General features: G+C 39.0%; 3 protein-coding genes and 1 pseudogene across 5 annotated transcripts; 1 reads left to right on the top strand and 3 right to left on the bottom strand.

The window, feature by feature from the left end:
* Nucleotides 1–564: 564 nt before the first annotated feature.
* On the bottom strand, nucleotides 565–2,935 carry LOC121053100. Of its 3 annotated transcripts, none has more exons than XM_040519529.1 (7): nucleotides 2,680–2,935; nucleotides 2,354–2,440; nucleotides 2,160–2,266; nucleotides 1,912–2,034; nucleotides 1,607–1,823; nucleotides 1,358–1,517; nucleotides 565–904 (listed from the first exon to the last, which is right to left on the bottom strand). In XM_040519529.1, the coding sequence occupies exons 1-7, from the start codon at nucleotides 2,753–2,755 to the stop codon at nucleotides 634–636; spliced, it is 1,041 nt and encodes a 346-aa protein (XP_040375463.1). In that variant the 5' UTR covers nucleotides 2,756–2,935; the 3' UTR covers nucleotides 565–633. The 3 variants fall into 3 exon arrangements, with proteins under 3 accessions (XP_040375463.1, XP_040375464.1, XP_040375465.1); XM_040519530.1 differs by having other exon boundaries at nucleotides 2,160–2,239; nucleotides 2,680–2,785; XM_040519531.1 differs by having other exon boundaries at nucleotides 2,160–2,191; nucleotides 2,680–2,785.
* An 819-nt stretch (nucleotides 2,936–3,754) lies between these two features.
* On the bottom strand, nucleotides 3,755–6,119 carry LOC112202414. The gene is made up of 3 exons (XM_024343428.2): nucleotides 5,941–6,119; nucleotides 5,212–5,316; nucleotides 3,755–4,310 (listed from the first exon to the last, which is right to left on the bottom strand). The coding sequence occupies exons 1-3, from the start codon at nucleotides 6,071–6,073 to the stop codon at nucleotides 4,114–4,116; spliced, it is 435 nt and encodes a 144-aa protein (XP_024199196.1). The 5' UTR covers nucleotides 6,074–6,119; the 3' UTR covers nucleotides 3,755–4,113.
* Nucleotides 6,120–18,711: 12,592 nt separating this feature from the next.
* LOC121049618 lies at nucleotides 18,712–21,302 on the top strand. Its single transcript, XM_040507433.1, has 6 exons — nucleotides 18,712–18,820; nucleotides 18,904–19,028; nucleotides 20,325–20,453; nucleotides 20,556–20,713; nucleotides 20,810–20,962; nucleotides 21,047–21,302. The coding sequence occupies exons 1-6, from the start codon at nucleotides 18,712–18,714 to the stop codon at nucleotides 21,207–21,209; spliced, it is 837 nt and encodes a 278-aa protein (XP_040363367.1). The 3' UTR covers nucleotides 21,210–21,302.
* Nucleotides 21,303–21,387: 85 nt separating this feature from the next.
* On the bottom strand, nucleotides 21,388–26,356 carry LOC112168422 (annotated as a pseudogene).

Genomic DNA, 26,356 nt, shown 5'->3' with positions numbered 1-26,356 from the left:
CACAGGGTTTTTGTTACCTGGCAAGGTTTTTAACGAGGCAACAGTCAAAGCGTCACCACCAAGTTTGAGCGGCACAAGGGGGAGTGTTGAAGGAATATTGATTTAGTGTGCCTTATCAAACTAGGAGTAGCAATAGGAGAGAAGGTTATAGATTTCCCAATCCTACACGGATTGGTATTCCTTGTAACATTAGAACTAGTAATTTGTAATCCCTATATATAGGGCTCCTATTCTCAATAATATGACACACAATTCTCTCTACAATTTCTCTCGAATCTCTTTTTCCTTAAACACGAATTTCACTCATAATGTGCTTTAGACTTTAGTTGATGGACGAGGACAATCCTCGATGTTCTTAAATGTGAAAGATAATGCAGGGCTCTAAAATTCAAATCCATACACCCATGATCAAAAGTAAAACAAGACCAAAAATACATGATACATTAGATCTTTCTTTCATGAAAATTAATGGAAGTGTAGAATTTTGTTGTTCTCTATCAAACATCTAAACATACTAGTATTTCTTCATAATACGCCAACATAATCTCCACACAAGTTGCAATATAGGAGAAATTATCTTTCATAATCAACAAAATACCGATCTAAACAATGTATCCATACAAAGCCAATCATCTACGCATTCTGTCCAAGTAAATTGCTCAATTGCTCTTTTGTTAACTTTGCAAAATGAAATCGCTCATTAACAATTTGAAGACACGGAAACGTATTAATTTCTTCGTCAGTTCTATCACGACAACCATATCTTTCACATTGGTGTTGTACTTCTTGAATAATGGTTGCAGCATCTTTCTCCTGAAATACCACACGACGAACAATATATCCCCCAATATATCCAACAGGGTGTACGACCATCACCTCAACCGGTTCAATAAGACATCCAGAACTAGAAATAAAAAATACCCATTAGCTTTTTTCAGAAACTTTTGAATTGATGGTCAAAACTTAGAGAAAAGAGAAGTAGTTCAATCTTGTTAGGATAAAGAGCAAAGAATATTTGAAAAAGAAACAAAAAACACTCAAATCTTGAATAGCATTATCCATCTTCAATATATTGCAGACCAAGCAACAAAGAGGATCAAAGATGCAAGAGCCTTCATTGCAATAAAAATAAAAAATAAAAAATGCAGAAGGCTTAAAGAATCAAAGCTTGTTGATAAGGTGCACTCCCCTACTTGAAATTGAATATATATTTAGTCTCAGTCTAATGAGTTTGGAGTGTGGTTAGAATGTGAATAGAAAACTAACAGTTCAGTTTTAAAGTATTAGTATTTTCTCTTTTCAAAGAAATTAAAAGCATTAGTATCTAAATAATAAAAAGATAGGTTTTGATGTATACCTAAACCATTGGGTCACTACAGTATCACCAATCTGGCCGCGAGAAAAGATGTAGATTGTTCTTGAATGGAACTCATCTGAGAGTGAGTAGTAACTCAAATACAACTCCAATGTAGTCTTGGAATACTCCTTTCTTTTTCCGTTTGAGTCAAAGACAAATACTATCCAAATGAAAAAGGAATCAAATTTTGATAAGTTAAATATCAACAAAACCACAGCTGAGATTAAAGAGATAAAGTTTAGAAATTACCACGTAGGTATCCCCCGGTAAATGGATCACCTAAGGCTGCAGCTAAAAAAGTCGTTTCAGCTAACTTCAATGCAAGTGGTTCAGACATCCCCCTATTGTAATCAGCTCTAAGTTTTGGCTTAGCATACTTTCCACCACTGCCAAATGACCACCATGTCTTGAGAGCCACAGTATCCTTGTACTTTTCTTTATCAGTAAAACCATAAGCTTGGGGCTTCTGCAATCCATGAGAAATAACTAAATAAGAAATAAACAAAACAAAATTTTATACAGAAAAAAACTTTTAAACAAAAAGAAATTAATACCCCATTTTCAATTCCAATAACACTATAATGCGCGTCATTGTCCCATGTCCGGATACGTTGCCGACCGTAATCTGCAATTTCTTTAAGAGTCGGTTCAACACCAGAGTTTTTCTTCTCCATGTACTGATGTATTGAGCAATAAATAAGGGGAAAAAAATTTATTAGCAACTGATATAAGCAAAATGATAACCCATAATGCACTCTGCTATTACAATGTAGAGAACTAAGAACTAAAATGTATTCAATACCTGCTTTCGCAAATCTTCAAACAATCCTAGGCCTGAACGAAACAATCCCGTACATGTTGCATACATATTTGAAGTTATTGCTTCAATTTTAAACACATCATCGTTAACTGAAAGAAAGAAGTTAGACCCAAATTCTGCTCTAAACTCTATTACCGGTATATAGCAAATTTCAAAACAAGGACAGATAATTGTACCTATACGGTTCGATCTGCCGTTGCTAATTCTAGAGTCGCTCCCAACGATTACCAGTTCATTCGTCTTTATAAAAATCATGGTAGTGCCTGAAATTCAAATCAACTCAACGTTTATAACTTAAACTTGCACAATTAACAATTAGGAGAATGAAATTTACACTCACACGTATTTGCGATCTAAACTCTTTCTTTTCTCTTTTACAATGAAATACACACTTTCACATTTTGTCTTTACAAAAAAATAAAATTTAAAATCTCACTCTCCGATTAACTTGAACAAAAACAAAGTAACATTGGAAAATCAACCTCAAAAACCAAAAGCATACCATGAGTTGGGATCTCGTCTGTCCTTCGAGGCTTCGCCGGTTTGGGGACCTGGCCGGATTCCGAGATTCGGGACATGGCTTAACCTCAGTCTGAGTGAGTGAGAGTCTGAGTGGCGTGAGTGGAAATCAGTTTTATTGTCCCAACTTGGGATCTGGGTGGGCTACATTACAAGGTCACAACAGTTTCTTTGGGCTATACGCTTTTTGTGATCCAGATAGAGGTGGGCGTTAATTTTATTGTTTTGTTAACTTAAACGTCACAAATTTTTTTGCCAATCTTTTCTCCTGAATTTCCTCTAATGCTCCTTATTATAAAATATGAAAAGAAAAAAAAGTAACGAGTTTGCTTGATGGCTATGGAGGTTGTAAAGTTGATGAAGGCTGACTAATGTTTTTCAATGAAGGCTGGGGTCCTAGAGAAATTAGAGATTCACGGTCATGACAATTGGATTGAATAATGGGTTCTTATAATATAGACTGCATAGTTATGTTTCCAGATTCAATTGGATTGTAATTATATTTGATTTGGATGCATTCTAGCATATGATTCTCATTAGTCTTCTCTTCTCTTCTCTATGCCCTTATCTAAGTTTATTAATTTATGTTTTGATTATTTATTTGTTATAATCAGAATCTTATAAGTTGGTAACACTAATGGCATGGATTATGTGTATGGGCAAAGTGTTATAAGCAATGAACATGAATGGTGTGTGAAGATGGTGATGAATAGGTAGAAGTAAATGTGGACGGAATTGTAACTTGTCAGTGTAATATAGAGGTAACATATGAAGTTTAATTAAAAATATTAAAAAGAGAGGTCTAAATGACAAATCGGGAGATTTAAATAGAACCACCCGTGAGATTAATGAATAAAACAACTCTTGAGATTATCACCTAATCGTCCGGGGTTGAAGGAAGGGCCGAACAATGTAACTTAAAAAAAAAAAACACAAAAACCTAAGTAAATCATTGCAACAGCAACCGCCATAAAAATTAGTCGGAATCATACTTCCGCTAAAATCCACCACAAGTCAATGCACATCCCACGCTATTTACGTTCAGTAGGTACGCTATGTGTTCAATTTTGGTTTGACAGCTTTGTATACCCACCCAGGCAATCCAATATTCCTGAACAGAAAAATTGAAAAACAAACTAGTTCATGTAAAATAATGTATTTTGCCAAGCATGTCATTTAGAGTATTAGATAATAGATAAAGTCCCCTATTACATTCGGAAAGTTCAATCTGCGTATTAGACGGCTGGAGGAACAACATATCCAGAGTCACCTAATCCACCACAACCCTACTCCTTGAAAGCATCATCTTCTCCCTTTCTTCCTGCTCCTTCCCCTACTTATTCATCAGCCGAGATGCACAGTTCTCAGTCCTATGCTAACTGGTACCACAAATTCTACATTCCAATGGATTCAAACATTATTCCTCACGTACAGGGCTGCCATCCTTGTTACCACAACCTTTGCAGACTTCATTGTCGACACATAATTCACAATATCCAAAATAGTCACCCTCATCCAGACCACCACCACAATTTAGTATAAACTCTGGTGGATCAGAATCTTCTTCTGCAGAGCTAACTTCTTCTACATCACTATCTTCGTTGCCACCGCTACCTGAATGTTTGTTAAACAGAAGCAAAACAGAAAAATGTTAAGGCCCAGAAATAGATGTTCCCAAGCGCAATTTGTAAGCTAGAACAATACATATTACATAAGCTACTCATACACTTGTATCAATCAGCCATCCCACACTTAGATTAAAGGCCCTCATTCAAATACAGCCAACAGAAAACCATCAGTTCAAGTTCAAGCTTAGCAGTGGTCTTATCCATGCATAGTTTAATTTGATAGAATAGAAAAGTCATATCACCTACTTCAAACACTCCAGGGAAAGAAATTATTGAGAATTTCATTATATCTCTAAACTAGACCTTCTATCTTTATTGGAAACTGAAAAGTTAAAAGCTTCCCATATTAAAATTAAAGACCCTTTACTCTTTTATTCTATCATTCAAATAATGAAACTCATTATGTTCCCATAACGAAAAGAGAAACCTGAAATAAAATAAAATAAAAATGGCCTCTAGAAATCTAACCTTTGTACATAATTCTTAAGACTATATTCAAATCAAATCAACTATGATATTGTACTACAAATACAAACTTCTACTGGATAACCAATGGCAGACTTTTTTTTCCGTCCATATAGCATTTCCAATATAAAAAGAGAATTGCAGAATGAACCATAAATAAATTCAAAAGGATAACAGCAATTTTTTTTTCCCAAAACACATGGGCCAGGCAAATCAACTATGATGTTGTACTACACAAACAAACTTCTACTGGATAACCAATGGCAGACTTTGTTTTTCCGTCCAAATCGCATTTCCAATATCAAAAGAGAATTTCAGAATGAAACATAAATAAATTCAAAGGAATTACAGTTTTTCTCTTAAAACACATAGGCCAAGCAAATCCAGATAAACTTGCACACAAACAAAAATTAAAAGCATACCCTTATCTTCCTTTTGCGGCAGCACCAAAGGGAAGCCATCAGCAGATCCATCATCTACCATTGGAGGCTCCTTGTTCCACAATGTACCATTCCCAGTGCCAGCAGCTGTAAGCAAATATATCAACATAATGTCATAAGAAGAGGAGCACGGAAACCTAAGTTGAAGGAGTCAAAACTAGTAGCATCTCAAAGCCCATTGTGTCGGCACAGCAGAACACACACTTAAATATACATGTATTCGAGGATCGTAACACATTAAGCCAATTACACAAAAAACTTGGCAACTAATTCTAGCAGGAAGGACATCATAGGTCTAAACCATCACACAGTTGAACCGAAGTCCAGTTTACGTTTTTATTTTCACAGTGAAAGCGTAAGTACAGCTTGAAACACAATAAAGGTAACGTTGTTAATCAGTTATATCTGAAACTTGATACAATTTTTATTGCTGTTGAAGCACGTGAATTCCCTTAGATGAATTTCATGACCGGATCATGATCTTGAGTTTCTAACTTTCTAGCAAATTTCCATGGATAAAGATACAAAGATAGTCTCGAATCAAATACAATTATGATGCTGTAATACACTAGCGAAATTCGAATCAACAAACCAGAACATTTTCAATACGATAGCAGAATTTACTAATCTTTCAAACACGTACACAAGAAAAGCAAAGCAAAGCAAGCAAATCGTGCTCAAAACCCTAAATCAAAAGAACGAAAAGCATACCGCTCTCATCGAATTCTTCCCTTCGGCGCTTCGTCTGCTTAGGGCTTTTGCCCAAATCGTCCTCATCGAGTTCTTCCACTCGGCGCTTCGCCGGACGGTCCAAATTAGGGTTCCGGCTCTCGACGTCGGTCATGGCTTTGAGTGAGAGAGACAGAGAGAGTTTGAGTTGTGAAATAAAAACCAACGCGCCTTTTAGTGGGTTCTGGGGTTATTGCGGATCGTGGGCCTGGACCTGAGTCTAGTCCTGGGCTTTTAGTTCCTATGTTGTGAAGTTTAGAGTCTATCTGGGCTTTGTGTGGTCCGGATAGATTGCCATAATGAAAATTACTAAATAATTTAGGGAAAGGCTCTCACGAGTCGCCTTTATGTCAATGATTTGAAATATGGAGCCATAATCAAGGCTTTGGTGGTTGTTCAGTGAGTCTTGGTTGGGGAGCAGCCTCTTCCGAACATAAATTTTTCTTTTTTGTCTTAAAAACGAATTATAATCGGTTACGCTCAAGTTGTTAGTTAATTTTGTACTCAAAAAGCCAAATAACTTAAATGTTATAACTAGTCTTTCGTGAGTCGAACTCATAACCTCCTACTTATGAAGAGGAGACTATGTCACTAGACCAAATGGTATTGGAAAATAATGTGCAACTTATATATTTCTCATAAATGACAAGTATTTACACAATAAATGCCAGTCTTGGTCCCTTCAAATTGAAGATTAACACTCAATATATATTTAGAAAGGAAAATCGTAATACCTTAATTAATTGCCTTGATATATCTTATAAAATTGTACAAAACTTTAAATGAGGCGCATAGCAAGAGGACGATATTAATACATTCCTTAATATGTGGTTTCAAAAATGAGAAAAAGAAGTTAAATTTTATTGCACAACTTTCATCTTTTATTTTTTTCTGTATCTTTAATTTTAGAGAAATTTTAAATACACACCCTAAACTACTTAATACACATCCCTATTATTTTAAAATTTCAAATCAGATTTCATAGGTAGATTAAATGACCAAAATAGACATCTATATATTAGAAGAAAAATAAGAATAATCATATCTTCCTTATATTATTCTATAATTATAAACACAATGAACTTCTATAAATGGCATCCTCATTTAAAACAAGAATAAAGTTAGAAACCATCTAATTTAAATTTTCCTTAAATAAATTGTAATTAAATGGGGTGAGAGACCATATAATTTAGAATTTCAAAATCATTTAATGCCATTGTTTTAAAAACATATATCGCTTTACTTCCACGTTTTAGTTGATTTTTTTTCCCTAAAAGTTATGATTAGTCAATTTATTATCTAATATAAAACATCACATGTATAAAACTTTGTAATTGTTAATTTGTTTGACCATCCAATGACAACTTCGTAGTTTTGCCATTGTGGAGAAACTACTGATACAATTTTGGTTGAATGTTCGACTCCAAATTTTATACTTGATCAATAGGGTGTTTATGTGTTTGGTGAATGAGAACTCAAATAATACAAAACCTATTTCTAAGCACCTATTTGAAGGGAACAATAATAAATCTTTATGGATTTCCCAATAACTAACACTAGTAATTAATATGGCCAATTATATATACTAATCAACTTAAATAGTAGCCTTAATGTAGTTAAATAATAGTGTATTTCAGGATTTTTTTTAGTTTAAGGATATTTTAGGTAATTTGGGTTGTGTATTTAGTAAAATATTAGAATGAGAAATTAAATGGTAGGTGTATTAAGTAAGGAGTGTGTATTAAGTAATTAGGGGTGTGTATTTAAAACTTCTCTTAATTTTATAGTAAAATTTTCTCGTACAAAAATATTATATTTTTTTTTGGCGCCCCCTCAAAGACAAGTTTCAAGTTCTGTCACTGTATCACATACTGTTTTAAGTTCAGTAATGCTCTGTGTACAATTTTGGTTTCAAAGTTTTGTATTACCTCAGTAGGCAATTCAATATTCCTGAAAAAAGAAAATGAAAAACAAACTTGTTCATGTAAAATAATGTATTTTGACAAGCATGTCATTCAGAGTATAAGATAATAGATAAAGTGCCTTCTACATTCTGGATATTGAATTAATTTTCGGCACAACAATACACACTTTTTTTTTTTGTCTGAAAAAAAAAATGTGTATTGTTATGCCGAAAATACACACATAGAACTGCTTTAGTCAACTAAATGCACAGCACAAAAATTGTTTTTCATTAAAAAACAACAAAATCAAACCATCCCTACAGTTTGTTGATAGCTCATCTTAGTAGGCTGGAGGAACATATCCAGAGTCACATGATCCTTCCCTACTCCTTGGAAGCATAAAACCCTTCTCGAAACACTTATTGAGCACCCCAGACAGACAGTATTCAGTAAACTCACAACTGATACCACAAATATGACATTTGACTGGATCCACACCAGCAGGGTAGCCATCCTTGTTACCGCAACGTTTGCACAATATTCATAAATTCTACCAACATCTTCATGAACATAATTATCTAACATATAGGAGTCTGCTGAATCATAATCTTCTTCTGTAGCGCTAACTTCTTCTACATCGATCACTATCTTCTTTGGCACCGGTACCTGAATGTTTGTTAAACAGAAGCAAAACCAAAATAATGTTAACTCTCAGAGATACATGTTCCCAAGAGCAATTTGTAATCTAGAACAATACATATTAGGTAAGCTACTCATACACTTGTATCAATAACACTTGTATCAACAAGCCATGCCACACACCATCTCTCTTCAAGTTCAAGCTTAGCAGTGGTCAAGTTATAAACAATCCATGCATAGTTTAATTTGATTGAATAGAAAAGTCATGTCACCTACTTCAAACACTCGGGGAAAAGAAATAATTTAGTAGTGATTGAATGCATTATATCTCTAAACAACTGAAAAGTTAGAAGCTTCCCATATTAATATTAAAGACCCTCTACTCTTTTATTCTATCATTCAAATAATGAAACTCAATATGTTCCGAAAACGAAAGGAGAAAACCTGAAATAAATAAAAAAGGCCTCTAGAAACCTAACCTTTATACATAATTCTTAAAACAATAATAAAATCAAATCGATCAACTACGATACACAAACAAACTTCTACTGGATAACCAACGGTAGATATTTTTTTTCCGTCCAGATAGTATTGCCAATATCAAAAGAAAATTTCAGAATGAACCATGAATAAATTCAAAAGGATAACAGCAGTTTTTTTCCTCTCAAAACACATGGGCCAAGCAAATCCAGATAAGCTTGCACACAAACAAAAATTAAAAGCATACCCTTATCTTCCTTTTGCTGCAGCAACGTACCATAGGGGAGCCATCATCTACGATTGGAGGCTCCTTGTCCCACGATGTACTGTTCCCAGTGCCAGCAGCTGTTAGCAAATATATCTACATGATATGATGATAGACTCAACTTGACCAAAATGAAAGAAACAACAGAAGAAACTTAAAAATACTTCATATTCATCTCCTTCATAACAGAGTTCCAAGGATAACATATAAAGATTACAAAAGATGTTACCAACTGAACACTGTAGTTAACTATCCTATATAGGACTACTGGGTCCTACAATATGGTTTAGCCAAAATACCAGCTAGTGGGCTTAAAGAAGAAGAAGGCCTGCGGTGAACAGTGATTGTTCCTATCAAATCTTCCTCCCTTAAGATAGGGCCTAACCTCAGGCACCGAAAGCTGGAAAACGAGCCGTGATTGTGTGTGCATCCTCCCAAGTGGCATCTGTAGCAGGAAGGCCGCACCATTGAACCAACCATTGAGTGATGTTACGCTTCTTTTTCTTGACCACTGCCATGTTCAAGACTTTCTCAGGGTACCACAGTAGTTCTCCTTTCTCATCAAACTCTGGTAGTGTGGTAGTGAGAGGGGTGCCTTGGCCCAAGCATCGTTTGAGGAGAGAGACATGAAAAACAGGATGCAAACGACAAGTTGAAGGGAGCAACAATCGATAAGCAACCTTTCCAATCCGTGCCTGGATTTGAAAAGGACCATAGTAGCGTAGGGATAGTTAATGAGAGGGATGCTTGAGCAAAGAGCCTGTAAGGATGTAACTTTAGGAATACCCAATTCCCGATATCCAATTCCCGTTCGGTCCGACTATTATCTGCTTGCTGTTTCATAAGGTTTTGGGCATTTTGCATATGTAATTTGAGCAGATCAATGAGTTCATCACGAGACTTGAGAGCAAAGTCAACCGCATTGACTGAGGTTGAACCTGGGAGATAGGCCGAGATCGTAGGCGGTGGTACGCCAAAAACCGCTTGAAAAGGAGTCATTTTTATGGTAGAATGATAGGTGGAGTTGTACCACCACTCTGCCCAATTTAGCAATGTACTCCAAGATGTTGGTTTATCTGTGGCAAAGCATCTGAGGTAGTGTTCTAGCGAGCGATTCACCACTTCCGTCTGACCATCTGTCTGGGGGTGATAAGCAGAGCTCCGACACAGCTTGGTGCCTTGCAGCTTGAAAAATGCCTCCCAAAAATGGCTAATGAAGATCGGGTCGCGATCACTGACAATAGATCTCGGCATGCCATGGAGCCGAAACACTTCTCTCATGAAAACCTCGGCAATTAGAGTGGCTGTATATGGGTGGGAAACTAGTATAAAGTGGCTGTATTTGGATAATCTGTCTACCATAACCAAGACAGCGTTATGGCCTTGAGAGAGAGGTAAGCCATCCACAAAATCCATCGATATGTCAAGCCAAATGTGATCAGGAATTGGGAGGGGGTTTAGGAGGCCGGGAGGCTTAAGGGTTTCATATTTCTGGCGTTGGCAGTGATCACACTCAGCAATGAAATTTTTGATTTCCTTGCGCATACCCGACCACACAAAATTGCGGGAAAGCCTATGGTAAGTGCGTAGGTAACCCGAATGCCCTGCTTGCAGAGAGGAATGAAACTCATTGAGTAGTTTAGTGCGCCAGTCAGATGAAGAAGGGACAAAGAACTTGCCTTTATATAGCAGATGATTATTGAGCCAAGAAAAACCTTTTTTGCTGGTTTGACTCATCTGTAATTGAGAGATGATGGCCTGGGATTGGGGATCTCGAACGCAGGCTTGGGTGATGTGCTCCAGACCGTTGAACACCGGTGCGGAAATAGCTTGAACTGGGCACAATTCGTGGCGGCGAGACAGTAAATCAGGGACTGTATTCAAGTGTCCCGGCCTGTATTCAATCTTGTAGTGATAACCCATGAGTTTGGCAAGCCATTTGTGTTGAGAAGGGGTCGAAATCCGCTGATCCAAGAGATGCTTTAAAGTCTGGTGATCGGTGATGATGGTGAACTGATGGCCCAAGAGATAGGGGCGCCATTTATCTATGGCTTGCATGATGGCCAGCATCTCCTTATCCTACACCGATAGCAATTGATTCCGAGGAGAAAAAGGCTGACTCAGGAACGCAATCGGATGCTTGCGTTGAGATAGCACAGCGCCGATACTGAGACCGCAAGCGTCTGTTTCTATAATGAAGGGAATTGAGAAATCTGGTAAGGCTAAGACCGGCGTTGTCATGAGGGTGCGTTTCAAGTTGTCGAAAGCAATTTCGGCAGCTGGAGTCCATTTGAAATTGTCGATCTTTAGCATAGCAGTCAGTGGGTGGGCGGTGAGACCGTAATGTTGAATAAAACGGTGATAGTATCCAGTAATGCCAAGAAATCCGCGCAGGCCCTTGAGGGTTGTTGGTTTGGGCCAATTTTGAATAGCCTGTACTTTGGTTGGGTCAACCGCAACTCCACTTGATGAGATAATATGGCCCAAATATTCAACTTGGACTGCAGCAAATACACATTTGGACATTTTGACTTGCAGGAGATTGGCCCTAAGTAATGAAAATACCTCCTCGAGGTGCACCACATGAGTTTGCAAATCCGTGCTATATACCAATATGTCGTCGAAGAATACTAACACGCTTTTGCGTAAAAGAGGCTTGAAAACTTGATTCATTAGTGCTTGAAATATGGATGGAGCATTTGTAAGTCCAAAAGGCATCACAACAAATTCAAAGTGACCTTCATGTGTTCGAAATGCCGTCTTCGGGATGTCCTCCACAGCCATTCTCACTTGGTGGTAGCCGGATCGTAGATCAAGCTTTGTAAAATATGAAGCACCGTGTAACTCGTCTAAGAGTTCATCTACCACGGGAATGAGGAAACGATCCTTGACTGTTGCTGCATTTAATGACCGGTAATCGACACAAAACCTCCATGAGCCCTCTTTCTTTTTGACCAAAAGAACCGGTGATGAGAAAGGGCTAGAGCTAGGGCGGATTAACCCTTTTGTCAACATTTCCGCCACTTGGTTCTCAAGTTCGGTTTTTTGGGAATGGGGGTAACGGTAGGGGCGGACATTTATTGGAGTTGTGTTAGGTAGGAGGTTAATACGATGATCAATGGGCCGAGATGGGGGTAAGCTCTGTGGGTTAGAGAAAATGTCGTGAAATGAGTTGATAAGAATTTGTATATGTAGTGGATGGGTTGCGGATTGTGGTATGCTTGAAGGAGGAGGAGTTTGGGCCACGGGATCCCAATGTTCAAATGGAAGAAGGGCAAAAAGATCTTGGGTTTGGGCCGATTGGTGGTGCATAGTGATCCCTTTCAACACATGAAAGTGGCCTTCTGTGTAGAAACCCATAATCTTTTCTTGGAAATGCCATGCAATTAAGCCCAATGTGTTGAGCCACTGGGCTCCCAAAACCAAGTCGCAGCCGGTGACTGATAAGAGGAGGAAAGAGTTGGTGAAGGAGTAGTTCTGTATTCGGACTCTCACATTGTGCACAATGCCGGAAGGAAGGAGTGGTTCCCCTGAAGCTGAACGAAATCGAAGACCGCCTGCGCTGGATGTCTGTAATTGAAGGCGGCACGCGATATCAGGATGGAGGAAGTTTCTGGCGGCTCCACAGTCGATAAATACGTTGACAGCTGTATTATCGATTGAGCCCGGAAGTCGCATCATTTCACCAACAACCGTATGGGTGATGGCGTAGAGTGGGTAAGCTTCCTCAGTTTCTTGATTTGATTCAGCTAGGGTAGGATTGCAGTCATGGAAATCTTGTGTGTCAGAACTTTCGTCACTAGGCATGGTGTGGGGTTTCCAAGATGGCTAAAAATGGTTGTTTACATGAGTGAGTGGGGGAGCACTGTTCGTCACAGTTGAAGCATAGGCCTTTGGCCCTTCTCTCATGTTGTTCTGTTGTGGACAAGATACGATGAGTGCGATTGTGTGTGTGTTTGGTGAATGGTGGGTGGTTAGGTGTGACTGTTTGGGTGGGGATAGATGAGGGTATGGGTGTGTGATAGCGGGAAGGACTAGGTGGAGTGGGTGAGTAAGGTATGGCACTGTGAGGACGAGCCGCATGGGACCATGGGTATGGCCGTGTGAATCTCTGAGTACGGAACTCGGAGGTTGATTGGGTTTCCTACAGCTTAGCTTCGGAACATCGCCCTAGGCGTTGCGCTTCCGTCAACGTGAGAGGGTTGAAGGAGACGACCTCATGTCTGATCATAGGTTTCAAACCACCCAAAAACATTGGTAAAAGCTGATTGTCATTCCAATCCGGAGCTCGGCATGACAATTTGGTGAATGCCGTGATGAAGATTTCGACGGTGGAGGTTTGTTGAAGATGGGACAAAGCGATCTTGAAGTCGTGATTAACACCCGCACCAAAATGAGCCAAGAAGGCTGGTACGAATTGTTCCCAAGTAATGGCTGGATGGCGCTGTTCAAATGAGTTCATCCAAAAACAAGCATCAGGCCCGAAGTGGGATGCCGCAATGGCCACTTTTTCCGACGGCGGGACTCTCTGGGTTCTTAAATATCATTCTGCCAGGGAAACCCATCCGATTGCATCATCGCCCGTGAATCGAGGTAAATCAATTTTCGGGGGTCTGAAGTATTGAGGATCATAGGGATATGTGGTGTGGGTTTGGTTATGGGTTCGGGGAATATGAGTGGTGGTATGAGGTGGGATGTTGAACGCAGGAAGTGATGAGGTGTTGGTTGTGAGTGGTGGCCAGGTGGGGAATGGAAATGATGTAATAGTAGAATATTGTGGTGGTGCAGAGTGCAATGGGGGTGGTGTATGGAGGATTGCCGCTGAGATGGTCAAAATAGACGCAGTGAGGGACGGTAATTGAGTGGAAGAGTTCAGCTCTTGCCATGCAGTGACCGGTGTTGAAATGGAACCAAAAGTGATTGGGGGAACGTTGGCTGGTGTCTGAGGCTGTGGAGGTATTTGAAAAGAAGGGGTGGAAGTTGGAGTGGATGGGGTAGAAAAGTAAATGGGTTGGGGTTGTCTGGTGAAACCATGCACCATCGTGCTTTGCAAGGCTGCCAATTGTGCAGTGATGTGATTTTCAAAGGAAGTGTGATTATGGTTGGTGGCATCAATAGAGTGGTGGAATTCCTCTTGCAGAAGAGCCAAAGAATTGCCGAACTCTGTCCTTTTCAAGGGTTCTGATTCACCCGTGGGTTGATAAGAGGAAGAAGCTAGCTGAAGGATTGGGGGCGGGGGTGGTGGTGGAACATGGGCGGATGAGACTGGGGTGGAGGAGGGAGCGGAAGCTTGCACGGTTCTAACCATGCTTTGTTAACAGTTGATAGACTCAACTTGACCAAAATGAAAGAAACAACATAAGAAACTTAAAAATACTTCATATTCATCTCCTTCATAACAGAGTTCCAAGGATAACATATAAAGATTACAAAAGATGTTACCAACTGAACACTGTAGTTAACTATCCTAGATAGGACTATTGGGTCCTACAATATGGTTTGGCCAAAGTACCAGCTAGTGGGTTTAAAGCAGAAGAAGGCCTGCAATGAACAGTGATTGTTCCTATCATATGACATCACAGGAACGTTTAACCTAAATTGTGAGAGACAAAACTAGTAGCATCTCGAAGCCCATTGTGTAAGCATAGCAGAACACAAACTTAAATAGTTAACTGCATGCATAGGAGGATTTTAACTCATTAAGCCAATTACACGAAAAACTTAGGCAACTAATTTCCAGCAAGCAGAAAGGATATCTTCAGGCCCGGACTTGAGATTTTGAGGCTTGAGACGAAAAATAAAAATTGGCCTACATTTTTTATAGAAAAGAAGAGAAAAAAAAATACCAAAAAAACAACTGAAAAGAAAAATAAATACACAATTGAAAGGAGATTCAAACCATGAATGCAACTTGCCAACTAATCCAATCTTATTGTTTAGGAAAAAACATACATTTTATTTACTTAATAATCTTTTGAAATACCCCTAGAAAAAAAATTAGGCCCGACGAGACATTAGGCCTGAGATGACCGACTCACGAGTCTCATGTCAGGTCTGGCTCTGGATATCTTAGGTAAAGCTAGACGGTCTAAACCTACCATTCAAAGCCCATTTTACATAAGAAAACACAAGTAGATCTTCAAGTGCAGTAAAGGTAAAGATGTTAACCAGTTATATCTGAAATTTTTATGACCATTGAAGCATGTGAATTCGCTTGATGAATTTTATGACCAGGATCATGATCTTGACATTGACATTTCTCGAATCAAATTCAAATATGATACTGTAATACACTAGCGAAATTCGAATCCATAAATATAAGAACAGAATTTTACTAATCTTTTCAAACACGTAAACAAGAAAAGCAAAGCAAGCAAATCGTGCTCAAAACCTAAATCGAAAAACAAAAAGCTTACTGTGAATTGTCAATAAAATCAAAGCAAGCAAATCGTGCTCAAAACCTAAATCGAAAAACAAAAAGCATACTGTGAATTGTCAAGAAAAGCAAAGCAAGCAAATAATGCTCAAAACCCTAAATCGAAAAACAAAAAGCATACCGTCCATTGAGAGAGAGAGAGAGAGAGAGAGAGAGAGAGAGTGAATTGTGAGATACAAACGTACGTACGCGCCTTATAGTGGGTTCTGGGGTTAGCCCATAGATGCCTTTTTTATTCTTTTTCTCTAGGTATGGGCTTTTAATTCTTTTTTTTTTTTTTTTTGAAAGGGGGCTTTTAATTCTTATGATGTGGAAGTTTGGAGTCTACTAGAAAACTCGCCCGCGTAATGCTGTAGCTAATAAGGTTTTGAGGTTTTTGTAGCGATGACTTCTTTCTCTTTTTTTTTCTCTTATCGGGAGTCTCTCTTTTTACGGGTAATAAAGCAAAGTAATCTCAAATTTAATCCCACAAAAATGAAGAGAGCATATTTCAATTGGCGATAACTCCCTTCTCTCTCTCTCTCTCTCTCACATTCTCATCGGGAACAAACCAAAACCCAAAACCGAAGTAGTGGGAGAGAGACAAAACATGCATGAGGGGAAGAATAGTAATAAAGGGAAATGATCATTTACCCAATTTTAGCTTAAAAATTGCCCACTTACCAAACACTCTAAGAGATTGTCCACTTACCCAAACACTCTAAGAGATTATTTCCCTAATACCCAATTAAGTATTTTTTTTATTCATTTTTATTTATTTTTGGGACAATTTTGCCCTTTCCTTCTTTGTCACTTAGTGAGAGAAGTCATTGGAGACCTTGCCGGACTCCGGTGACCAATGGCCGGCCGCAGACTCCAGTGACCGGAATCCCGAATCCGGCTACCGGACCGGTGACCGGATTTCGGCGTCTGATTTTATTACCCCCCAATAATACCCAGTCATCATATTATTGCTCCCCAATAACAAGTTTATTAGGGATCAATGATTTGTGAAAATGAAGGTGTTTTGAATTTTGAAAGCTTTCGGAGGTTATCCAAATAAATAATTTTATTATTGCCCCCCCCCCCCCCCCCCCCCAATAATCTTATTATTGGCCCAATAAACATTTTATTGCCCCCCAATAATCTTTTTACTGCAACCAATAATCTTATTATTATCTTCCAATAATCGTTTTATTGCCCACTAATGATCTTATTATTGCCCAACCAAATCATAATAAACAAAACAATCACTACAAGCAACATCCCATATTGAAGAACAATGTAATATGCGGCAAAAAAGAGAGTCTGGAGTTGAGAAGGATAGTAATGGGGTAAAAAAGTGATGCTCAACTTCACGATCCTGCAGCAGTTCGACCCGGGCTCCAAGCGCCCCCAAATGAACCAGAACATGGAGTGCCAGTACATCCTCCAGGGCCTCCGCCTCGTCGATTCCCACTACCTCCAGCTCACCGGCAACTTCCTCCCCCCGCCTAACGCCTGCTGGTCCGCCTACCAAACCCTCGCTGACAAATTCGTCGCCGACTTCGACATTCGCTCTACCTGCGGCTTCGAGACCTCCTGGATCTCCCAGGGCTGCATGAACATCACCATCAAGGCCCAATTCGAGGACCTCGTCAGCCAAACCGCCCTAGACGGCGTCGTTTCCAACTGCAACCAGTCGCTCGAGAACAACTCCCCCTGCGCCGCCTGCACCACCAGCCTCTCCACCACCTATTTGACCGGAGAATCCATTGGGAACGTCTCCGGCTACACCGCCTACCCGTCGATTTATGCTGCCGCGTTTGCCAATCCGTACTGTCCGACCGATCATGGCAACGCCAAGTGCTTCTTTCAGCTCGATTTCAAGATGGCCAGCTCAGGTAAGAAGAAAAGGACTCTGATTTTGATTGTGTTGATTGCTTGTGGTTTCAGGTTGTTGGTTTTAATCGGTGGGATTTGGTTCTCATGGCACAAGTACGAAGAGTATATATTCAAGAAGAGTCTGAGACGAGTTGAGAGAAAGAGAGAGAGAAATCGGTGAGGGGGAGGAGAGAGAGAATAGATCGAAGAAGGGAGGGGGGACAGAGAGAGTTTGAGAGAGAGATGAGTGTAATATATTAATTAAAATGAGGGCAATACAGTCCGTAGATGTTAGATTGGGTAAATGGGGTTAAAAAACTCTTAGTGGAGTAAGTGAACAATTTTTATGCTGAAATTGGGTAAGTGGTCACGGTCCCGTAATAAACACAACATTAAGGCTAAAATAGTAGATCAATATGGGTATATTCATTGAGAGCTACAACTTTAGTATATATAATAATAATTTGGGCTATGTATGGTCCGGATAGATTGCATTATGCGACTATGGAAAGTTACTAAATAAATGAGGGAAAGGCTCTCACCATTATGTCAGTTTCGTCATGGTTTGAAAGTTGGGCTCTTTCATTATGGGCTTTGGTGGCAGTTTAACGAGTCTCAGTTTGTGAGCAGCCTCTCGCCCTCTCCCTAACCTAAACCTTTCTTGTCAGACAAAAAATCATAACCGGTTCCGCTCAAGTTGTCAGTTAATTTTGTAATTAGTCATGCTCAACTACATACTGCAGTTGCATTTGGATGTAATGGTGAAAAATAGTAAAGGCGGTTGGAAATGCTCATTATTCTCCGTCATTGGATTCAAATCTAGGAGTTGTTGTGCTGACTTACAATGCTTGACTTATAAGTATTATTCCAAACCACAGGAGACGTTGTCATCAAAAAAAAAAAAAAAAAACACAAAAGACGTGATAATAGACCACGAGTGTACGATAATTTTTTGGTTGTGTAACAGTTTGTTAGGCCCCAAAATTAAACAAAATCGAACCGTAGAACTCCGATGCTCTAAAGGCCCAAATTTGAAGCCCAACACCAAGAGCAGGGGATCCCGCTCAAGTACACTTCCAAGCGGGAAATATTGGAAACCTGTACTACAGTACTTCTAAGAGGGAAAGCCTCTGAGAGCTCAGCTCAGCTCGGCTCGGCTCCGGTCCGGTCAAAATTTGAGGTCGGCCATGGAGTCACAAGAATCAACCTTTCCAGGTGACAAGAGGCCTGGAACCACTGATGTTGAGAACAAGCCTAACAAGAAGGCTAAAACTCGGAAAGGCTTAAACTTTAGAGGTAATTTTGTGTTACACATTGATCGAATGTTGCTCTTTCTGGTTTGTGTAAACTTTGCGCTAACTGTTGTGTAATGTGTGCAGAGATAATGGCCTTTCCTCATAATGATATCACTGCCATCAGTGGGAAAGTACAGTCTTGGATAAGGCTTTACAAAAATGATCATCGTGATGCTGCTCGGGTTGAACTCTTCAATCTCATACTTGAGGTAAAAATTGAAAATTTTCATGTTTTGTATTTTGTTGAGATGAAATTGGTAAGGATGTCCTCATTATAAGTTTTGGCTTTGTAGTTTGTAATGCTGGTTTATCACGCACAAAGTTTTCGGTGATTTGCAATATATTTCAAGAAATTGAAATTTTTTCATGTTTTGTACTTATACCCCTGGTGCTAAACATGTGTGACCGAGATGAAATAGTTAAGAGATATATTCACTTAGAGTTTGGTTTTCCAATGATCACTGATAGAATGGACTCTGGTGTTTTGAAAATTTTCATCTGATAGTTGTGTGTGTACAGTGGTGGTTATGCCTAAAGGCCTAGTTGGGTTTCCAACCACAATTTTAGAGGGCCTTTTTCTTTTTTCTTTTTCCTTTGGGTTTGTGAACTACAAGATGGATTAATTGTTATAATTGTTCATCATCATGGCCTTGTCCGAACCTTCTTGTTCTTATACGATCGAGTACTCCTCCAGCTATACACTCTTCTATATAACTGCTTCACCAACTTCATCTTCAATCTCTTTGATTACTTGAGCTCCATGTGGTGTGATGAATGTCTCACTTTGATCGACTTATTATACAAAATGGTTCTAGATGCCCTGTTCTTTAAATTTGAGCACTTGAATAGTAATTTGTGTGAAGACCTGGTGATGATGATGATCCAAATAGCAAACATGGGTGGCCATCACTTCCAATTTGGTATCCACTCTAGTGCAACATGGTCTGTTTTGCTCAAGATCATTGCTGCCACCTTTGCCTGGCCAGGCATGAATCACATGTTAAATTGGATGAAAGAGTACCACAGATGGTAGGAACTGGTCAGATCAAGTTGGGCAAATTCATAATGAGAATTTACTTGCAAAAGCAAGAACTGCAGCTTAGATTGTCTTCCATATAGAACCGTTTTGTGTAATTTCATTCCTACAGACCCATCAAGTACTTCTCTGAGAGGGTCCTCACTGGTCTTTTGATTTTTTTTGGCTGCCATATGAACATGGTCATTAATGTTCTTAGGATCTCTCAGTTCCAATGACCTTGCAGTTACTGAGAAGAGTTCCCCTTTGCAACTTCAAGTCATTTGTGGTCATTCTTGACCACACTACTGTCTGTCCCTGTTGTCCTGATGATCACAAATATCAGAAGCAATGTGATGGACAGACTTTTATACATGTCAAGTTGATAGCTTTTTGTAGTAGTGAGCAGCAATATGTTTGATTTTATGCTTCAATTTCCATGATATTGTGTATTTGTTGATTGTAACTCATTAGACTTATTTGTTTGCAGGCATGTGGACTGGAATTTCCTAAGATTAATGACAAAGGGCTGGTCAAGTGGTATCCCATCAACAAGAAGAATTTGCAAAGATATCATATTGAGGATGTTCGTTGTGATATGATCCGGTTCATTGAAAGTGTATCCTTTTACGTTTCATTTTCTTTTCCTAAGTTTTATGTGCCTATATTTTATGTTTCCTTTTTCAAAGTATTATGTTTCCTTCACCATTTGACTCTTAAGGGGGTGGTTAGAGACTATGACACCCTACAAAATGAGTTCCCACATATCAAGGTTCATCTCCAAAATTTTTGCCATAATTTGGTCATGTGGTCTCACAATGAGCCACTTTTTTTTGACACCATGAAGGACTGTCTGGATTGTTTTACCACATTTTCATGGTTAGTGCTTAATTGAAGTTTCTCATTTAAACTCATATATTTAGTTATCTACTAATCATACTCTAATTGCAATTTCTTGGGTTCTTTGTTACGCAGCCATCTCCCAAGCGGATACAACAAAACTGCTATTTGGATGGCTCTCCAAACAGTCAGTTCTTTGTTAGCTATAGCCACAAATCTACGTGGTAAAGGGAAGATTGATCAAGACTTGAATGATTTGGAACAGATGGTGATTCAGTATTATCAGGGGTAGGATATTCTGACTTTTTTGGTTTGATGGATTTCTTGATCTCTCATGTGAGTCCTTTCCTAATTAGTCTGATCATTTAATAGGTTCTTTCTTCGGGTCTATAAAGACAATGACCAGGAAATTCGGCGCTCATGCTTAAAGGAATTAAAGATGTGGACCAGAACATACCCATCGATCTTCTTGAAGCAAGCATACCAGGAATGCCTTCAAGATAGCCAAAAATTAGCAGATCAGGATGCCAATTAGAAATAGCATAGTCAGATGATCAATGAGATCAATACTTTTGTGAATGTGTATGCCATTTGGCCTTTTGAAAACCTTTAGAGGTAACTGCATATCTCATTTCACACTTCAGTTGACACGCTTCTAGAATCTATTTGGTCTTTTTATCATTCATGGACTATGCAAGTGAGATCAGACAGATTCACATCTTTGTCATATAGACTCTGGAAAAACTGATAAAGGTGAATTGGTCCTGTAAGAACGATTTAAACTTCTTTGTCACATCTTTGTCACATCTTTGACAATATGATTTAAACTTTCCTGTAAGAACGATTTCACCAAAGGTGAATTGGTCCAGTGCTTGGGTCACATTGAACTGTATAACTAGCTCTTTAGTGCCTTGTGGAGCTATGGTAAACGAAGGTGGAGATATGTCTACTGTTGTCCCATTTGGTGGCAGCACCGAGCTAGAGTAAGTCTCTGGCTTGCTCTCTACGTTCATGAAAACCCTTCGTACTATTTGAGACCCATTCAATGCTGATATTGGTACTGAAGGAAGGTTCAGATTGGCTGGATGGTCAAGTGGCTTGTTGCACAATTCTCCAGTGACAGTTCTTATTGTACTTGGATTGGTATCATGCAGGGAGCACAAGAAGCTGATGTAGTTTTCATATCCTGTTTTCAATTCAAAGGCCATTAACATTACTTCATATAGCGAAAATCAAACAAGCTAGAAAGCTAGTGTATACTTCACCTGAAGATAAGACTAGACCCGGATCCATGGCATGACTTGGACTGACAAAGCCAGCTCCAAAATCAAAAGGAGTGGAGGGATATTGACTGCCTATATCAGATCCTTCAGCCATTATCAGTTCTCCATTTTTATCATACTTGGTTGCCGTGGTGGAAATTGCAGATGCAATCATGGAAGGAGTCCATGAAGGATTGTACTGCTTAATAAGTGCTGCTATTCCAGCGATTTGAGGTGTTGCCATGGTTGTACCAGAAAGTAGTGCAAAACTGTGTCCTAAACAACAGAAGAGCAAGTTTATTAATTTTGCTTGCATATCAAGGCATTACTATAATAGATTAATAGCAAAAAAAAAAAAGATGCTACTTCTACTCACCCACTATTGAGGGTTCTAAGGCACTAATGGGGCTCCAAGCTCCCCAGATTTGGTGCCCTGGGGCAAGAATATCAGGCTTTAGTACATCAGCAGGTTTCCTGTCTCTGTCAATGAAATCTGGCCCTCACGAAGAGAATCTGCTAACAATAGGTGCTTGGCCCATGAATGAAGCAGCTCTTCCTTCTCCGATTGATGCTCTTGCTGCAAGTCTAGTAGGAAATCCTCTCTCATCCTTGGATGTTTGTTGTTCATAGTATTGTAATATAACCTATCATTCATTACTAACTCTTGTAAGATTGTGCATTGTGCTAGTTCTGCTTTATTATGAATATGACTTTGTGATATGTACCTGGGAATTGGTTACACTCGGGACCAAAATGCCAGAAACAGCAAAAGGAACAGGCTCTGCAATGAAGTCACCATAGGCTGGATTTGCAACAAGAACAAAACCCATAAATCCGAGAGCTCTTGCCGTGTTGACGATGGCATTAAGGGTGGATCTCCCGTTATAGAATCCATCCGAGAATGTGCAGATGACAATACTACCTATAACTAACCTAGTATCCAATGCTTGTGGAAATTGGCACTCTTCAACATAGGTTCTTGGGAATGACCCAATTGGATTAATTGCATCCTTGGCCAAAACCAACCTATGTTGAAGTAACCTATATCCAAAAGTTGGTCCTGAATAATAATAAAAAAGTAAAAAACACAATCAATTCATGGAAACAATATCTAGTCAACATGATCTTGAAGTTGAGATATTAGTATGTACCTGATAATCCCACACCTTCAATTCTTTCTCCATTTCCAAGAACAATAGAAGAAGGATAAATTCTATCTGTGCCGGAAGAGGCTACACCTACTGACTTGAAGGGTCTGGCCCTCGATTACTTGCTGCTTGCACCACGAAGACCCCAGCTCGTCGAGCATACAGCATGAACACATCAAACATGCTTAAGAAGGTCACTTTACCCAATGGCGGTTCATCTGGTCCGACAGAGAGTGCTAGGACATCCACTCCATCTCGAATTGCCTGTACTTTTAACACAAAGGAAATTGAAGGACAGACACATAAAACAAATTCTCAAATGCTACTAGTTATAGAATTACTAGCTAGAATTGCATATCTTCATTGCTTACTTCATCAATTGCAGAAACTACATCTGCCAAAGTTCCTACTGTAGGATACACAGCTTTATATACAGCAATCCTGTCACTCAAAAGAACCACATGTTTTGATTAGATTAATCCCAGAATTAATGTTGTGATATATCTCTGCAGTAGTGCTGTACTAAGCAATATAAAAAACATACCGCGCACGTGGTGCCATTCCACCAGCTCGTCCATAACTGAAGCCATTCACAACCACAGGAACTCCAGCATTTCCAGCAGCAACTGATGCCACATGACTGAAAAAAGCATGCGCTTCATGAATCTCAATATATAGGGCTAGTGTAGAGAATATATAGTATAAACAAACAATTGCATTTAGGGAGTTTAATCTGATCCACCTAGGTTCTACATCATCATACTATATATTATTAACCAAACTATTACTCCAATAAAACTAACTAAATAATATTATCAAAAGCATTTAAAGTCACTCAAGCTACCTGCCATGTCCATCTGCGTCGAAGGGTGAAAGAAAATCCACCGAACCGTTGAGAGTAGCAATGGCTCGAGCCCCAGCTGAGAAAAACTTAGCTGAAACAATTTTACCATTGCATGACGTTGCTGGGAATAGAGGACCAGTCTCACAAGTACCCGAAAAATGAGAAATATTGGATCATCATATAAGCAAGACTTAGATGTGCAGGGGTTGATGCCACTATCCACAAAACCAATCACAATTCCTTCGCCAGCATTACGTTGGGCTCCTTCTTGTGTCCATACTGCTTCAGGTAACTCAAGGAAGCGAGGAGTGTACGTTGTCATCAACTTTGCTCCTCTATCTCTCTCAACCAGCTTTACTGCTGGAGCATACTTGAGCTTTTCAACCTGAAATGTTATTCGATCATGATCACTAAGAAATGCATGAAAGCTTTTGTTTTCCTTCTTCTTTGTTACATTAAAAGATGAATAAAATACAAATTGATCATATAAATATTATTACAATATTTAGTCAGAAATGCACAAAATAAAATACAAATTGATCATATAAATATTATTATAATATTTAGTCAGAAATGCAAAAAATAAAACAGATTTAGCTTGAAGTACCTGAGAAGGGGTTGTATGGACAGCAAAGCCGTTTGCAACTTGTTTAAAGCTGTAAAGCTTGCTGTAGCTTCCGGTCTCAAGATTGCTCTGTAGAAGTTGATCATGAGAATCCTCTAATTGCTTTACATGAGCCTTCGAAACTTCACTGAAATATTGTTTCATGCATGAAAATCACACGATAAGAAAAGCAAATTCTTTCTGTAACCAACAAACATGTTCTTTCTCCTACCTGTTTAGGTTGAGGCGTAAAGATGGAGAGCCTCCATTGAATGCAACTGAGTCTTCTTCCATCAAAACCAAGTATATTGCTCGATCTTCTACTGAAAAACCAGTAAACATCACAGAAGCGAGAAGCGCTATGAAACAAAACGAAGGCAATAAGACATTGGCTCTTGCAGTTGCCTTGCTTGATTGCATTAGACAGCTGAGAATGTTGGGGCCTATGATGTTTAATTCAATTTCAATTTTCACAAATGAATTAATGATGGTGTAGAAGTACTTTCCATACGAGTCTGCAGTTATGAATTATGGCTTGAAAACTTAGATGTCAAACTCGAGATTTAAAAGTAGTGAGGTTGCCATAAGAGACATGCAGCCACACCAAAAATGTGAATGGACATTTCTTAAGCCTGGGGATAACCGTGACCATTTATGTAGTTATGCTTATATGCAAATCTGAGAGTATATATGCAAGCTGTTCATGCCATTACACACCAAACAACCTTGAGTTCATTATAGGGGGCGTTAGGAGTGAACAAGAAGAAAAACTACGACTTCCTGTGTGAGACTGTAGTTCATGATGCCTAAATCGGCAGTTTTAACAGGAAAAGTCACGAAAATCACTTACAAGAGTTCAGAAAAGTTGCCATGAGATCAGATGTCTGATCTGCTGAAAAGGAGGCTGCACAAACTTGCTATCCTCCAGACTGGATGCCCGCATTTTCAAGGCCTCAAACAGAGAGACGCAGAGAGCTAGGTTACTTTTAAATTTTAATAGAAACTTAATGCTACAAGTACGTTCATGAACAAAGTTCTGCAACAAGCTAGGTCCAGACTCCAAACTACTGCTAATGCAGACATCAGAATCATTCAATTCATCCCGACTCAGAAATCCTAAACCTTTAAGGCCTTTAAAAAGGATTTCTAGTTTATTATCTGGAAAATGGAAAAGGCATACTGTTCCTTATACCCATATTATATCCAACGTGTGGCAGTAGAACTGTCATCCGTGGACTAATCCAGAAAGCTTATAACTAGGCGTATACATATGTTCCAGTAAAACAAACAAAACATGTTAAATGAGTACGTGATGAACAGATTGACACGTTAATAACTTGATAGTAAAAGTCGCAACCAGCAACATGTCATACCAAGAGATTCTACGGTTTAATGGTTTAATTGTTGAGATACAAAGCAAACTTCCAATACAAGCCTAATCTCCTGAATAACAAGTGCTGAAACCCTCTGAAAACCCTACTCTATATCCACATGACAGCAATCCAAGAGCACCGACAAGAACTCAAACAGCAGCTATTGGAGTTTAGCATATTACCAGCAATTAGTTTGGCATATTGCCAGCAATTGTTTTTTGTCTGTTGTTCTCTTCTTTTTCACTTTTTTTTTGCTGTCTCTTCTTTTCCTTCTTTTCCGTTTTTGTGTCTTTCTCCTTTTTCCTTTTGCTGTTCCCCTTTTACCTTTTGTTGTCTTCCTTTTCCCTTCCCTTCCGTATATATGTTTTCTCCTTCTTGTAAAAGATCATGTTAATTGAATCATATCAAAAAGAAGAAAAGCTTGCTCCATCAGTTATGTTTTTCAACATGG

This window comes from Rosa chinensis, chromosome 5 (assembly GCF_002994745.2).
Source record: "Rosa chinensis cultivar Old Blush chromosome 5, RchiOBHm-V2, whole genome shotgun sequence".
NCBI classification, from domain to species: Eukaryota; Viridiplantae; Streptophyta; class Magnoliopsida; order Rosales; family Rosaceae; genus Rosa; species Rosa chinensis.
The sequence above is the reverse complement of the archived record's forward strand: the minus strand, read 5'-3'. Positions and strand labels throughout refer to the sequence as shown.

Bases quoted from the DNA above. Each gene is read 5' to 3' on its own strand.
- LOC112202414 (XM_024343428.2), bottom strand. From the start codon at position 6,073: ATGACCGACGTCGAGAGCCGGAACCCTAATTTGGACCGTCCGGCGAAG. The intron at 5,317-5,940 runs GTATGCTTTTCG...ATTTGCTTACAG, and splicing joins GGAAGAATTCGATGAGAGCG to CTGCTGGCACTGGGAATGGT. The intron at 4,311-5,211 runs GTATGCTTTTAA...ACAAACATTCAG, and splicing joins GCCGCAAAAGGAAGATAAGG to GTAGCGGTGGCAACGAAGAT.
- LOC121053100 (XM_040519529.1), bottom strand. From the start codon at position 2,755: ATGTCCCGAATCTCGGAATCCGGCCAGGTCCCCAAACCGGCGAAGCCT. The intron at 2,441-2,679 runs GTATGCTTTTGG...TTTGAATTTCAG, and splicing joins AGACGAGATCCCAACTCATG to GCACTACCATGATTTTTATA. The intron at 2,267-2,353 runs GTACAATTATCT...TCTTTCTTTCAG, and splicing joins CGGCAGATCGAACCGTATAG to TTAACGATGATGTGTTTAAA.
- LOC121049618 (XM_040507433.1), top strand. From the start codon at position 18,712: ATGGAGTCACAAGAATCAACCTTTCCAGGTGACAAGAGGCCTGGAACC. The intron at 19,029-20,324 runs GTAAAAATTGAA...ATTTGTTTGCAG, and splicing joins TCTTCAATCTCATACTTGAG to GCATGTGGACTGGAATTTCC. The intron at 20,963-21,046 runs GTAGGATATTCT...ATCATTTAATAG, and splicing joins GTGATTCAGTATTATCAGGG to GTTCTTTCTTCGGGTCTATA.